A 15,187-nucleotide genomic window follows, 5' to 3' on the forward strand; every position below is an offset into this window, starting at 1 on the left:
AAGCAAAAGGAAAAACAGGAGATGGAGAGAAATAAAGAGGGGTTGAGAGAGATGGAGAAAGAAAAAAGTGAAGAAGATACCTTGATTGTAGAGAATGAGGGAGAAGAAGAAGACAATGGGCTTCACACCCTTGGATTCACACTAAAATCATCTCTTTTCACAAGAGATTTCCACGCATCGCACATGGGAAGATAAAGAATTCTTGTTTTCTTCTTTTCTCGAAACATCATGTATAAAAAAAACCCTAATGGCTGGACGTTCAAGCCTAAATAGTCTTTCGACTGACAAATACGAAAATGCCCTTTCAATTCTTTTTTCTTCCCACCATGTCCCAAACATCAAATAAATGTCCCGAATATGAAATAAATTGGAAAAGCACCTAATCTAAGATTAAAAAAAATCCTTAAGTAAATAAAATCTGATGATGTCCAGTGACGACGGTGGCCCACGATCAATGGTTCGATCAAGCTGTCCATGTGATCTAACGGTCTGATCATCATATCATCGCGATCTAACGGTCTAAATCCTCCAACAAAGCAACCTAATGCAGGGTCTTCGAAAATGCACAATCATGCATGTGGGATCTTCAAGGCCTCAGTACAGCCCACTCGGGCCCATGTACGAGTCATCGAGCCAAAGTGAAGGCTGGGCCGATCTCCTCCTCTGGTACACTCTAAATGGTTGGATATCCTCATCATGTACTCTCTACAAATGAACTCCCTTCAATCTCTCTCAATATCAGATAAAAGCCCGCCTTCCTCTTTAAGGTCCAAGGCTTGGATTTCCTCTACTAAACAATTCATCTTTGATTCCCTCTTTCGAAAGAACTCTTTCCACCGACCAATTTTATTTTTGAGGAGACGTAGTTTTTGAAACAATACAAAACCCGGCTGACCTGAGATGTGAAAGGATTCCCACCAACTCCTTGAAGCCTTCCACTTTGAGCCAAGCCAACTCGAACTTGAATGGTCTCGGACCCCAACTTTCCAGTTCTACTTCTAATAATAACGGACAGTGATCGAAGATGGGCTTAGGCAGGCCCTCTTGAGAAGACAAAGGAGAGTGATCAATCCATTCATTCGAAACCAAGAACCAATCGAGCTTTTATTGAAAACGATTGTTTTGACCATTAGACCAGGTAAATTTGACCCCTCCCACTGGCATATCAACTAAACCATTCCGACAGATCCAATTCAATAAAGCCCACATGCTTCAAGTAGATTTCTCCCCTAAAGATTTTTCATAAGGGAATCTCGTGACATTAAAATCGCCTCCAATGCACCACTGGAGACCTCATTTCAAACTGACTAAATCCATTTCTACCCAAAAACTGTCCCTCATTGCTGGAACATTCGGACCGTACACCGCTGAAAAGACCCAAGAGAAACCGAAAGATCTTTCACGTAAAACCAGACTTAAAGATAACTCACCAGTCCAGTTATCTACCATAAACCATCTCACCGAGTTCCAGATGATCAAAATGCCTCCCGCTGAACCCTCTACATCTTTAACTACCCATTCTTTCACTTGTCCTCGCCACACTTCATTTACCACCCTTTGGTCCATTGCAGAGAGTTTAGTTTCTTGAATTGCCAATAACTGCACTTTGTACTTTGTGCGAATTGCTTGGATTTGGGCTCACTTTTGGGGACAGGAGAGCCCATGCCCCTCACATTCTAAGAAATTATGTTCATAAGATCAACCTACTACCCATCCTCCCTAACTGAGCATCCATAACTCCTAGGGCATTATCGTAATTAACTGAGCATTGTAACCTCTTCAGTTCCCTCTTGCATCTGGAAGAAGCCATAGTTACGGGTAGCTGAGCGTCCTTTTCTTTTTAAATTTACAGGCTGATCTAGCCATTGCTTAAAATTTTCAGAATTTTTCAATATTTTATAATAAAAAAAACAATATGTTTATTGTTAAAAAAATATTTAATCCATTTTTTTTTCTTCCTTTAAATGGGGCCATTGTGCCATTTTAATTTACGATAATTAGCGATGAGAATGGGGCCATAGGCTGACCTAATTGGTGCCCATTGGGGCCCATTTAAAGAAAAAAAGTGGATTAAATGATTATTTTTTTTAAATTTTCGGATTTTGTTTTTATTTTCAAATTTTCAAATACAAATATATTAGATGTAAAAAATAATAAAGTATCATCTATCATGTATGTATGCATGGATGGATGGACGGATGGATGGATGGATCAATTGATCGGATGGTCGGATGGATGGGTGGCATGGTTGGATGGATGGGTGGGATGGATAGGATGGTTGGTTGGATGGATGGATGGATTGGATGGGTGGTTGGATCGATTGATTGGATGGTTGGATGGATGGATAGGATGGATGGTTGGATTGTATGGTTGGATGGACTAGTTGGATGGATGGGATGGTTGAATGGATGGGATGATGGGTTCATTTACTTTTACATGTCCTAATTATTGTATGTTACCTGCATTCGTATTATATAAAATCAATTTGGTTACTATTGGACTGCTTTTTTACAATAACAGATGCCTTTATGCTCCGGTTAAACAAAAACTAATGTGTATTCAGGCATGTCCTAAAGTTTCACTGAAAAATTCTACTGTTTTTTTTATGTTTCTTCCTTTTTCCCCACATTTCCAGATATCGACGATATTATCGGCGATAATGATATTATATATTTATCTCTAGCTAGTGAAACTTGTAGTGATGCCGACAACTTGAACACTGCTCTCCCCTCATTAATATCTTTATTAGGGTCATTGGAGACCTTGCCACGTGACGGAAGTGCTATGGTTTGCTTTTCGCCAGCTGCCTCCCCGCATTTAATGCCTTCCAAAATAGTCAAGATTTCTCCTCCCCAACACATGTTGTGATACCATCAACAATACCTGCAACGCGCCCATCTTGACGAATGGGGCTCCGACACACCTTGCTCCATCATCTGGTGGTCCGCAGGATTATCTGCTGTATGCTCCATCATTGTCATTGCATTTTTCTGCCATGAACACATTCGGCACATCCGATTCCGCTTCAATCTCCTTTACTTCTCTCTCAGCTACCACTCTGACCATAATCCTATCTCTGCTGATTCTTGAAGTTATTGTTTCCAGGGTTGATGAGAGCTTCTTCTTCCTAATTCGAATTCTTGGAAATCGAAGTTCCCCGCTGTTGTCTGTTCGCTTGTCGATCTCTGTTACTGACCCTAAGCACTCTCCGATTTTCCGAAACACTTCATTAATCCACAACTCGAGAGGAATGCCCCAGATTTGAAACCATTGCTCCTTGTCACCAAGCTATCCAAAGAGCTTCTGCATTCTTGATTTACTGATACAGCAATCTGATTGTCAGTACGAGAGATCAGCATTGCATCCTCTGTTAATCTTTTAACCATAATATCTTCCTCTTCAATCTCAATACAATTTTGAGTTATCCACTCTGTCATGTCTTCCTCGGAGAATCCTTGGCAAACCAAAAAAACAAGGCTACTTTCGAATGTTTTCATAGATTCTTCCAAAACCCTTTTATCAATGTGCACTTCCTGCCCAATTTCTGATTCTACTCTCCAGACCCATTTCACCTCTATTTCCTTATCGGACTCCCCTCTCGACGAATCCTTCGATTTTCCTACCTTCTGTGTATTTGTTACCACATCCTTGAATGTTCTCCCATTGTTCCAGCTTTTCTGACCACATGAAGAAGTGTTTGCTGCCCTCTGTTCTACCCCTTTGATCCTTCTTCAAATCTTTCTTCCTAGCTTCCCCTTCTCTGTTTTTTAATCTCCGGCACAAACCGGGCTCTTTGGACAGTCAGTGCAAACCCACCGAACCTTTCCCCATTCAGCATCGATACTACCCTATTCACTTCGACCTCCATACTCATTCTCACGAACGCAAATCCCCTTAAATTAGAGGTATTTCGTTCACAAGGGATTACCACCTCTACTACTTTTCTGGCCCGTCCGAACACTCTTTCAAAATTTATCGGCATCCATCCGGCCGGAAAGTTTTCCACAAACAGTGTAGGGTATTCTGGAAGTCAACTGGACTTCCTCTTTCCATTCTCTTGCTGTTTTGCTCTCCTGCTGGGGATTGTAGTCCATTCCCCTTTTTCCTCTTCAGCAGCAGTGAAATTGTCCCCATTTTGCATATATGCTTTTACTACTTGTTTCCCTTTGTGATTGTTTTGTAGCCCTATTCCTTTCTCTTTGTCAACTTCTTGTTAACAACAATGAATATGCAGAGTAAGAATGAGATAAGTTTGTACGGTACTGTTTGGGGTCTCATTTTTTTAAAAGTGGGCCCCATGGTCCAATCAGTTTATACTTTTGGCATCTCGTTGGAATTTGTGGGCCCCACAAACCAATTGGACCCTTGGTTTGGGCTGATCATCAATCTGCCAGCATCTATGGCCAATCTTGGACCTTCTGGATGACCGGATGGTCTTGCATCACTTTTTTTTTTTGAAGCAACGGAGAAATTTTATTAAGGAACAGAAAAAAGAGAAAACAAACAGAAATAAGAAAAAAGCAGAGATCTACTGAGGTAGCAGAGCAACATTAACACCCTAAAAAACAAAGGTCATAGCCTTTCAAACCCTTAACATTGACCGCCCATTCAACCAGCAACCTCTTGGCTCTAGACCCGACAGCGGAAACTGAAGACGAAGAATCATTGAAGCATCTGTCGTTCCTTTCTATCCAGACAGATCACCAAATTGCCAAAATGGCCATTCTCCAAAAGGTGGTTCTGGATTTACCAAGCCTGAAACCGTACCAGAAAGATAGGAGATTATGGGCCGAGTCAGGGATGCACCACAAAATGTTGAAATGCTGGCAGAAGTCGTTCCAGATTTGAGAGATGAAGGGACAATGCACCAAAAGATGATCTACCGATTCCGCTTCACGCATACAACAAAGACAGATATTGACAAGCGTCATACCTCGCTTTCTTAGATTATCTATAGTCAGGATTTTGTTACGGCCCACTAACCACCCAAAACAAATAAATTTGGGGGGCACCGGGAATCTCCAGATGAAAGGGGAGGCAGCGACAGAAGAATTTGGCGGAGGGGAGAGATCGGAGTAAAAGGATCTAACCGTAAAGGAGCTTGACTTATCTATCCTCCAGATGAACTTATCAGACTCGGATATCTGCGGCATAGTTTTAGAGATGCAGGCCAGAAGGTCCAAGAACTCGGGAATCTCGCTGTCTCTGAAGGTTCTAGTACATCTCACGTCCCAAACAGTTTGAGCAGCTGTTATAGAGTAGCAGTCCGAAATAAATATGTTCTTAACAGGAGCCAGCCGGAAGATATTAGGGAATTGAGACTTCAGCAGAGCGTCCCCCACCCAAAGATCTTCCCAAAAACATATGGCTGATCCATTACCCAGCTGGAAACTAATGTTTTGGAGGACTGCCTGTTTTGATTTGAGAATTCGTTTCCACAAGTGAGATGCCCTGTAAGCTCAGGAAACCAACCACCCTGGGATGAGCCATACTTCCCTTTAATAAGTGTTGTCCATAGGGCATCAGAATCAGCACCTAACCTCCAAGTCCATTTGCCGAGGAGAGCAATGTTCATTCTTCTCAGACTTGTAACATTGGCCCCTCCGTCACAGTAAAATTTGCACACTTCCTTCCAATCTAGAGGATGAATGTTGCTCTCATTTTCCTTACCGAACCACAGGAAATCTCTTCTAATTTTGTCAATGGCTTTCAACATAGACGCAAGGCATCTGAACAGCGACATGAAGTAGAGGGGAAGGTTGGAGAGGGCAGCGTTGATAAGGGTAAGGCGACCCCCCAAAGACAGATAACGGCATTTCCAATTCGCTAGATATTTCTGGAATTTACAGATAATTCTATCCCACATCATTTTAGGAGGGGGGCCCGAAGAGAGGGGAAGGCCAACGAAAGTTGTGGGGAAGGAGTCTGCGGGACACCCTAGGAAATCTGCAAAACTACCAAGTTTCTCAGAATTCACATTAATACCGAATAACTTCGACTTAGCCATATTGGTCTTGCATCACTCTCTATATGCTTTGTTATATCACAAAGAATACCTGATAAGCCAACATTTTTTTCCTGTCCGAATAGGTGACAATTGTATGGAACCGATATCACAATCAAAGTGTCGCCAATTTCATGAAACTACATCTAATTGAGGTTCATGTCTTGTCATATTTTCAGCAGAAATTAATAGAGAACCAAAAGAGAAGAAAAAATGACACTGGTTCCCTATGGTTTTTCCTGCATATGGAAAAGTCTACTTCTGTTTGTTTATTTATAGTCGGTAAGGTTCAGTGTTCCCCCCTGCCTGTATCAATCAGTACCCCTTCCATATAATATCCAGCCCATCAGTTGTAGTCCACACCTACTCACCCAAAGATCGTGTATGCTCAGCCCATCTATCACCCTATACACCATCAGCAACTGTAGGACCTACCCATTTACCTGCCACCCAACCAGCCTATGGTATAGCTCCGACACTGCTGCCAACCCCCAATCAGGAATTGTCCCATATTTTTAGAGGAAACGAACAGCTATAAGTATCATTTCAATGCACCAGTTATCAAGAAAAGGCATCAATTGAGGAGGTCATACCAAACGGATGAAAACAAGGCAAATCATAAGAAACTGGCTTCTAGATCCGACAAAGAGGTGAGAGAGCCATTTCGAGGGATCATGGCTGCTACCCAGACATCGTGACAATTCCAACAAAAGCTTGATGACCCATTTCCATTTCATTGCCAAAAGAGATGTCTTGCCCAAACACTCTCACCATGGTGCAAAGAGGGAAAATGTGGTCAATGTCAGTTGTTAGGTCTTTTTTTGAGAAGATTGCAGATGATGTTGACATTACTAAACGGAATGAACTCACTAAACAGAATGAATGCAGAGGAAGCTATAACCGTCAGAGCTGCTACTGCTATGAACAAGCATTTCTCATGTTAAACATTTAAGACAAGATTGCCAGGAGAAGCATGACAATACTGCAAGGCTGCAATAGCAAGAATGCAACTTTCAGTTCAAATGGATGCATTGGAAGACAAAAAATGGAATTGCATGAAGAAGATTTAAGTCTAGAAATGATCTACAAATGAGCTGGAATTACATGGTGAATGCCAATCATTAATAGAAAGTCCAGCTACAAGTTTAAACCTCTGGATGTTAATGATGTACATGCATGCACATTGAAGGCAAATAAGCAGGATTAAACATAGTGTACCAAATTAGACAACAAGAAATGAAACAAAATGGTCAGCAAGCAGACATACCATTTATTTGGACAACCAATTTATGGGGCAAATTCAAGTCATCCCAAGCATATTCTACTGAATTCCCAAATTCTAGAATCTCTGATTCCACTGAGTCCTGGAAATTTTCCAACAACAAAGATGTAACCATGTAAATATGAAAACTGGCATTAACATCCTTCAGATTTGCAGTACCAAGGGGTGATTGATGAAACAACCTTTTGATGGTAAGTGATAGATGCATCACATAAGTAATTCTCAATTCGATAGGGTAAATTAAACTTTGGCGGCATATGGAAGTGCAAAACTAGAGAAGAATCTTCTTCTACAGTATGGACAGCTGCATATTGTGTCAACTTGATTTCAGGCGTACTTATTGGACCTGATTCATCACCATGGGAGGCTGCAGATCTCTTAAGCTTCAGGAAAAAGCGTCCAAGGGAAGCAACACATATTGGTCCAGACCAACTCCATCCAACATCCTTCAAGGAAAACTGGATAAAGACCAAAGAATCCTCATTCCAATTCCTGTGGTGCTTAAGCATAGAGTCAAATAAGCTGATTTCCCTCCTCTTGTGTGTATCACTCCGAATGGGTAATGCTGCTTTCTGTTGACTATCGATAGCAACAATTCCATGCGAACCATCCTTTTTCACATCCACACACATACAGTCAGAGGGGAGACATATAGGAAAATGAGGTTTCCTAAGCCCATTCACACACAAGGATAATACCAATATGGCACACATTTTCAAGATCCAAGCTTTCCATCAGGTGGCCACATTTATTAGATCTTCTGTATCAAAACTCAGGCTGTTAACCCATATGGGTTACAAAATAAAAAATAAATGGAAGGCAAAAACAATTTTCCAGCCATCCATTTGTCTTATACTGAGGAACAGCCCAATTCTTTGGCCAGAATATCTAAACATGGTGCCCCACCTGATGGAAAACTCAGATCTTATAAACATGTGCCATATCAGCGTGCCTGCTTGCATGTGGATGACAGGGCTTTACACCATGTGGGCTTAGGAAACCTGTAAGAAGATAATATGTAGAGAAAGCATATCTGAAGACAGGTATCAAACAAGTAATGGTCGTAAGAACAGACCTCCAAATAACATTGACGGACAACAATAACATCCTCCGAGTCATTGGAAATAATGTATCTTGGGACCATAGATACTACTAGTGATGGGACGACTGCTTTAGGCAAACATGGCTTTAGCGACACACCTAGCTTTGCAATATGTTTGACACCTGAATCATCCTGAACTTCCAGACATAGTTCTGTAAAGCCCGACACAGCATCTAAGTCCATCAATGCTTCAGATGCTTTGTCTTCCATCCATTTAATATGTATCTTGTTTGTTCTAGTGAAAAAAGAAATATAAGAGGCACACATGCATTGTATTGTGTAAGTATTTACTTCACAACCAGCTGATTATGTATGGAAATACTCTTTTTTTTGGGTGTATATGAAAATACAGGGAAAAAAAAATGCATGTCCACATGCATTGCAATCATATAATATGACACAGATGAGTCTGATGGGTATCCAGTCACCAAACAATTGACACTTACTTCAAGAGCCATGATCTAGTTGATCTGGGAGGCAAAAGAGAACCAAGCTCAGGAGGAAGATTTAAACCATATTTGTCAATATCTTCCCTGCATAACATTTTAGGCTATCAACAAGATGAAAACAGCAGATTCTGTATGTATTGAAAAGAAAAACCAATCGGACTACCTAGATAGAGGCTTCTGATTAGATGCATAGCAAAAGAGGGAAAGATCAGTGCCATTCTGCAATGTATACGATGTAAAAATGGTCGCCTGCATATGTAACACACCAGTTAATAACCATGACATTAATACTTAAAAATAATCGACCAAGTTGGGCGGTTAATATATCCATTCAAGAAAAGGCATAATGAAAACTATACAAAGTAACTACCAATATAACTTAATGTATATGCTTGTCATCAAATTTTAAATTATGTAATAACAAAGCTAAGAAAATGCATGGTACCTCCAAAATGCCCCTTTCTCCACATGACAGCCTCAAGCAGGCAAAGTACTTGCCCCCCACGAAATTCAGTTCTATATCCAGATAATGGACATTGGTTTTCTGTTTATGTAGTTTCTTGACCCAGTCACCACTGTTCACAGGTTTGCACTTCGAATTAAATGCAGTTAAAGTGACTGTGAAGTATATTATAGAAGGATTTGCAAATAGGTAAGCGCTTGATCCAGATGGGATAGTTGCCTGTTTTCCAGTGTGGTTGCAATCACTAGTGGTGCACAGATCTGCAAGAAAGACAAAAGATGAGCCAAGGATGTTATATTGTGGATCCTCATTTATAAAAATCTGTTTATATACCTGGGTGACTCTCAGTTAAAAGCACATGTATCTCTGAGTGCAAAAGATTGGAGACTTGAACTGTGGGAAACAGAAATATTTCTTTTTGCTCTTGTAATGCGACTGGTGAAATCTGTGTCCCAGATGTATCTCCAAAATTTCGAGGCGGTGTTACCGGCACATCTCTTGTAATGGTCTGAATAAGGAAATGTATATTGGAGACACTTAGACCTTCAACACTGAGGGAACAATGTACACTACTGAAGGAAGATTTCACTGATTCAACACCAAAAGCCTTCTTGAATCTGTAATTCAACTTATCAAATATTCCAGAGAGACGAACAGCTTTTGCACCTTTCAGGTCTTCTGACCAATCTACTGATACTGGTTTTTCATATTTTTCAAAGCACTCTGTTATCTCAGGTCTAAAAGATAAAAGAAAATTTCCTGCAAGAAAGTTAATCGTACTTGTAAGAACAGTCATAGGAAACAACAGTTCATCTGAAAACAAGAAAAATGATTTACTAATTATCATATGTTTATCAATAGATGACGTGGTAAGAAGAGAGGAAGAAGGTTACATTACTGAGGATAATGACTTACGAATGTTGACAAAACAGTATTCATAAATCTGCCAGCAAATAGCTGGGACAAAGATATGATGATGGACAGCATGCCTAAAACAGTAAACAATACTCCACACCAATCGTGGGTCTGAAAATAAACCTAATCAAGGGATCACAAGGGCAGACTTACAGATACTGGTCCACACCGGAAATAAATGTTTTTATTAGCAAATCAAACAAACACTCTTCAAGTCTCAACATGCACAGATAACAGAGATAAAATGTACGTCGATACATGTCAACCTCATATAAATTATAAAATTTGATTGACAAGATGGTCAGTGGCAGCAAATCCAAAACCAAAATCAAATCCTACATGAACAGGAAACTTTGCTATGCTGATCATTCAAAAAAGTTAGGAGTAGCAAAACCAGACACTGAAATAAGAGTAGGGTAGGAGATGTGATCCACCTTCCCTGAAGACAGGATCTTAGAATATATGGGGTCTTAAACCCCTAGACCTTCATTTATGCAGAAAATTTAAGTGAATTATGCAAATTGGACTACAAAACCAACTTGTGATATTGTAAGCAAAATTTTGAATGAGTTGTAATTAATCCTTGCACTGCATGCATGTTGATAATTTCAATTTAGCGGATCGATCGTACCAAATCTTTTCCGTACTGGATACCCATACCTGCATTCGGGTAACATAATGTAGATCTACATGCCAAAGCTCAATGTGATCACACTATGGACATGTATTATTTTGCACAAGAACCACTCTTGGAACCCAAAAGCATAGAGAGAAGAACCCAAGTCAAACAGCTCCACCACATCATCAACCTAGAGGGAAATAAGGGTAACCTACTTTTATTTTTATTTTTTATTTTCTTGAAGTGATAATCATTTTATAGAAAAAGGCTAAAGCCAAAGAATACAAAATAATAATAATACTAATAATAATAATAATAATAATGACACCGAAAAACCCATTACAACTCTGACCACCTAGCAGGAAATTGATCAACTACTAATACATTAGTTGCTTGCACCCATTTCACTACATTCAATTTCACCCTATTGAATACTTCCAAGACACAACCCATTCGATTTCTAAAACAACAATTGTTTCATCCCAATCATATGCTCCATAACTCCTCCATGCCATGCTAAGAAGAACTGATTAATCTGACTTGGAACAACCCATGCAATTCCAAACATATTGAAGAAACCATCCAAAATATTTGAAGCAAAAGGACAATGGATAAAGAGATAGTCAACCGATTAGAGTTGTACATGAACCAAGTTAGCTCGGTTAACTCGCTCGATTTGACTCGAAAAAGCTCAATTCAAAACTGAGTTCAAGCCGAGTCGAGCTGAATTTCTGAGCTCGAAAATATTTTGAATCAAGTTCAAGCTGGCCTGAGCTCGACTCAACTCGGATCGGTATATAACTCGAACTACGCTCGACTCGGTTTGACTCGGCTTGACTTAGTTCAAGTAATATAAAACCCAAAATTTTAAACCCTAAACTCTACCCCTTTCTTTCACATCCAAGCCCGCAGCCGCTCGAGCTCAAACCCTCTCTCTCTCTCTCTCTCTCTCTCTCTCTCTCTCTCGACCAGTCAGACCATCCATCTTTGCTTGCCTATCGCCCCTGCTCGGTGCTCACCTGTCGCCCCTACCCTGCCCGTCCCTGTCCCTCATTGGTCGCTGCCCTACTCACCCGTCTCTACTCGCCCTACCCGTCCGTTTCTGTTCGCCTTGCCGCCAGTCCGACCGTTGTTGTTGTCGTCCGTCTCTGCTCGGCACTTGCCCGTCGCCCTACTCGTCCCTTATTGCCCTGCCCGCCCATCCAGTGCAGTAAGCAATCAAACCCAGTCGTCGGTCATTGCATTATATTATTTATATATTATAAATATATAAAAATTATATAATTAAAAATATATTATTTATTATTTATTAAATAAAAAAATCCTAAACAGTAAACCCTATATTATATTTATATATTATAATATACATAATTAATTAATTATATATTACTTATTAAATAAAAAAATCCTAAACCTCTATGGAGATGGATAAATGGATGATTGGTTGGATGGTTGGACGGATGAATAGATGGGAGGGAGGGATGGATGGATGTATGATTGGTTGGATAGTTGAATGGATGGATGGATGGATGCTTGGATGGATGAGACTTGGGAGGGATGGATGGATGATTGGTTGAATCATGGGTGAATGGATGGATCATGGATGTGATGGATAATTGGATGGGTGGTGGATGGATGATGCATATTATATAACTGTAATATAAATTATATATATTGTATAATAAATATATTATAAATTATATATATTGTATAATAAATATTTCATGATATAATAATATTATTAAATTAATGTTAGATTGATAAGTTATTCTAATTCATATATGTTAATGTTAGAATTTAGATTGTAAATGACTTAATGTTATTATTAGTTATCATTTACAATTACGTGATTTTAAATATTCCCCACATTAAAGTAATGTTAATGTTAATGTTATTTTTTTGTTATTGTTAATGCCAATGTTAGGCTGTTAATATTAATGTTAAATTAAATTAATTTAACATTAATATTACTAGTATTGTTATTGTTAATTTAATTAATGTTATTGTTATTATTAATTTCTTGTTGTTTAATCAGTAACATTAATTTTTTTAATGTTTTATTTTTGTAGTATAGGATAATCAGTTGCCCATTTGAGGATTTCTATGTTGCCAGACATATATGCAGATATATAGAAATTCTTAAATTGTCCCTTTTTTGACAGTTCAATGTTGGATAAATAAGAATGTTTTCATTTCTTCTAGTTTAAATGTGCATGCTTGTTTCGATTAATCTCTCATTTTCTCTCTTGATATATTTCTTGCATTTATTTCCTCATCAAATATCCACACTTTGTGTGGATAGTTGACGTAGGAATCAAATACAAAATTAATATATTCTGGAGAGATAAGGGGAGATGCTGCCGAAATTTTTGGGTGACTGATTTAAACACTTAGAAAATTATAGAAAATTTAGAAAGCATTTATATGCACACCATTTGTGTTAATAAGTGCATAAAAGTTAGTTTCCTATCTTTATATTTATATATAACTAGTGACGAAGTCCTAACTCCCAACTCCCAACTACCCCTGGTGCCGGTGCGTCGGCCACATCTCCTCTTATTGTTGAGGGAGAGAGGTCTTCAGTTGCAACTGCAACTAAATGGAAAAAAAAAAAAAAAAGGTCATCTGTGTAGGATGATTTTGAAGAGGTTCTAGTTAATGATGTGTTGAAGATTAGATGTATATACTGCAAAGCACTATATAGTAAAAATCCCAGGAGGTCAACTACTCATTGAAATAGACATAGGCAAAGTTGTTCAAAGAGACCAAGCATCTCACTTCCAGGCCAACAGTTGCTATCATTTAGCAAGTCTGAAGGAGATGCGTCTCAAGGTAAACTTTTCACTCATAAGTTTGAAAAAGAGAAGCTGAAAGAGTGGTATGCAAGACTTGTGATCGCTGATGAAAAACCATTTAGAATGATAGAGAGCAAAGTTTTCATGGGATACAGTAAATTCCTTAATCCTCAGGTTAAGAATGCATCCCACGTTACTGCGAAGAAGGAGTGCGTGAAGATGCACACAAGTGAAAGAATGAAACTGAAAGAAGTTTTGGCATCAGTATCAAGAGTAAGTTTAACTTCTGATTTGTGGACGGCGTCTAATCATAGAAAGGGATACATTTCATTAAAAATTACGTTCATTTTTATGAAGAGTTATTCTGATCAAAGGACGATAACCAAAACCCCTAAGGTTCGTGACGCAATCGAAGAATTGTACACTACGTACACAACTACACCAAGTGATAAAGAAGTTAGAGCTCCTGCTGTTTCTACAAGCAATGACCATGTGCTCGACGATGAATACGTCTTTCTTAACATAAGAAGATATAGACAATGAAACGAAAGAATCAGAGTTAGACTTCTATCTCAAAGAGTCAATCATGAGGCGACATAATTCAGACTTCGATATTTTGGAGTGGTGAAAGTTGAGAGTTAGTGAAGGAAAATATCTTACACTATCGGCAATGGCATGGGACATATTGTCAATTCTTATTTCAACTTTGGCATCAAAATTTGTTTTTAGTACAGGGAGTAGGGTCGTGAGCAAGCATCGAAGCTCTCTTGCACCAAAACAGTTGATGTATTAATTTGTACACAAGATTGGTTGCATCTGATTTGGAGAGGTAATAGTTTTGACATTGAGGAGGAAGATGAGGAGGAGAACGAGTCTCAAGACAAGACTGCACATGCAAGAACAGCATCATGAATGAGGTTAGATTAAAAATTATTGTTAATTTCTTGAAACTTGAAAATGATGTAATGTGTACTTTTATGTTATGTTGATGGATGCTATAAGTGAAATGCATCAATGACTTTTATTTTATTTTCATATCATGCTTTTGTTTATATTATAATTCATATTTCATTATTGCTTTTATATCTCGTATTTCATTATTGTTTAATTACGTTTATATCTCATATTTCATTTTTTTAATTTGTTTTTCATATTTTATTATTGCTAAAATACTAATTTCTCCAACACAAAGTGTAGATATGTCTTTAAGTGAACCATCTACCGATGTTTGGAACTATGGTTCCTTAGTCCACTCTCCAAAGTCCGAAAAATTGAAGATTTTGTGTCATTTGTATGTGATCAAGTTTGTTAATAAAACCAATTGGCTTAGGTTACACTTATCAAGTCGGGGTGGAGATGCAAAACCGCGTCCTAAAGGCCCAAAGGAAGTCCAACTTCTTTTTCAGGCCCTTATTGATTCGAATAGAAAACCTTCCACTCCCCCATCTAAACTGTCTAAGATAGAGGAGGAAGCTAGATTGTTAGCATTGGAAGAAGAACAATTCCAACTCGCCTTAAAATGTAGCATGGAAGAAGCTTCTACACATCAACGATGTCC

General features: G+C 38.8%; 1 protein-coding gene across 8 annotated transcripts in view; it reads right to left on the reverse strand.

The window, feature by feature from the left end:
• Nucleotides 1-15,187, reverse strand: part of LOC131218589 (uncharacterized) — an 88,962-nt gene that overhangs the window by 22,025 nt on the left and 51,750 nt on the right. For all 8 annotated transcript variants that reach the window (XR_009157780.1, XM_058213213.1, XM_058213215.1 and 5 more), the window contains 7 exons: nt 9,634-10,059; nt 9,283-9,560; nt 9,001-9,086; nt 8,835-8,921; nt 8,362-8,623; nt 7,469-7,897; nt 7,272-7,368 (listed from right to left, as the gene is read on the reverse strand). Coding sequence is in view for 7 of the 8 variants with exons in the window: in XM_058213213.1 (XP_058069196.1) it covers nt 7,272-7,368; nt 7,469-7,897; nt 8,362-8,623; nt 8,835-8,921; nt 9,001-9,086; nt 9,283-9,560; nt 9,634-10,059 (1,665 nt within the window). In the remaining variant the exon portion in view is untranslated. The remainder of the gene's footprint in view (nt 1-7,271; nt 7,369-7,468; nt 7,898-8,361; nt 8,624-8,834; nt 8,922-9,000; nt 9,087-9,282; nt 9,561-9,633; nt 10,060-15,187) is intronic.

Source organism: Magnolia sinica, chromosome 11, assembly GCF_029962835.1.
Source record: "Magnolia sinica isolate HGM2019 chromosome 11, MsV1, whole genome shotgun sequence".
NCBI lineage: Eukaryota > Viridiplantae > Streptophyta > Magnoliopsida > Magnoliales > Magnoliaceae > Magnolia > Magnolia sinica.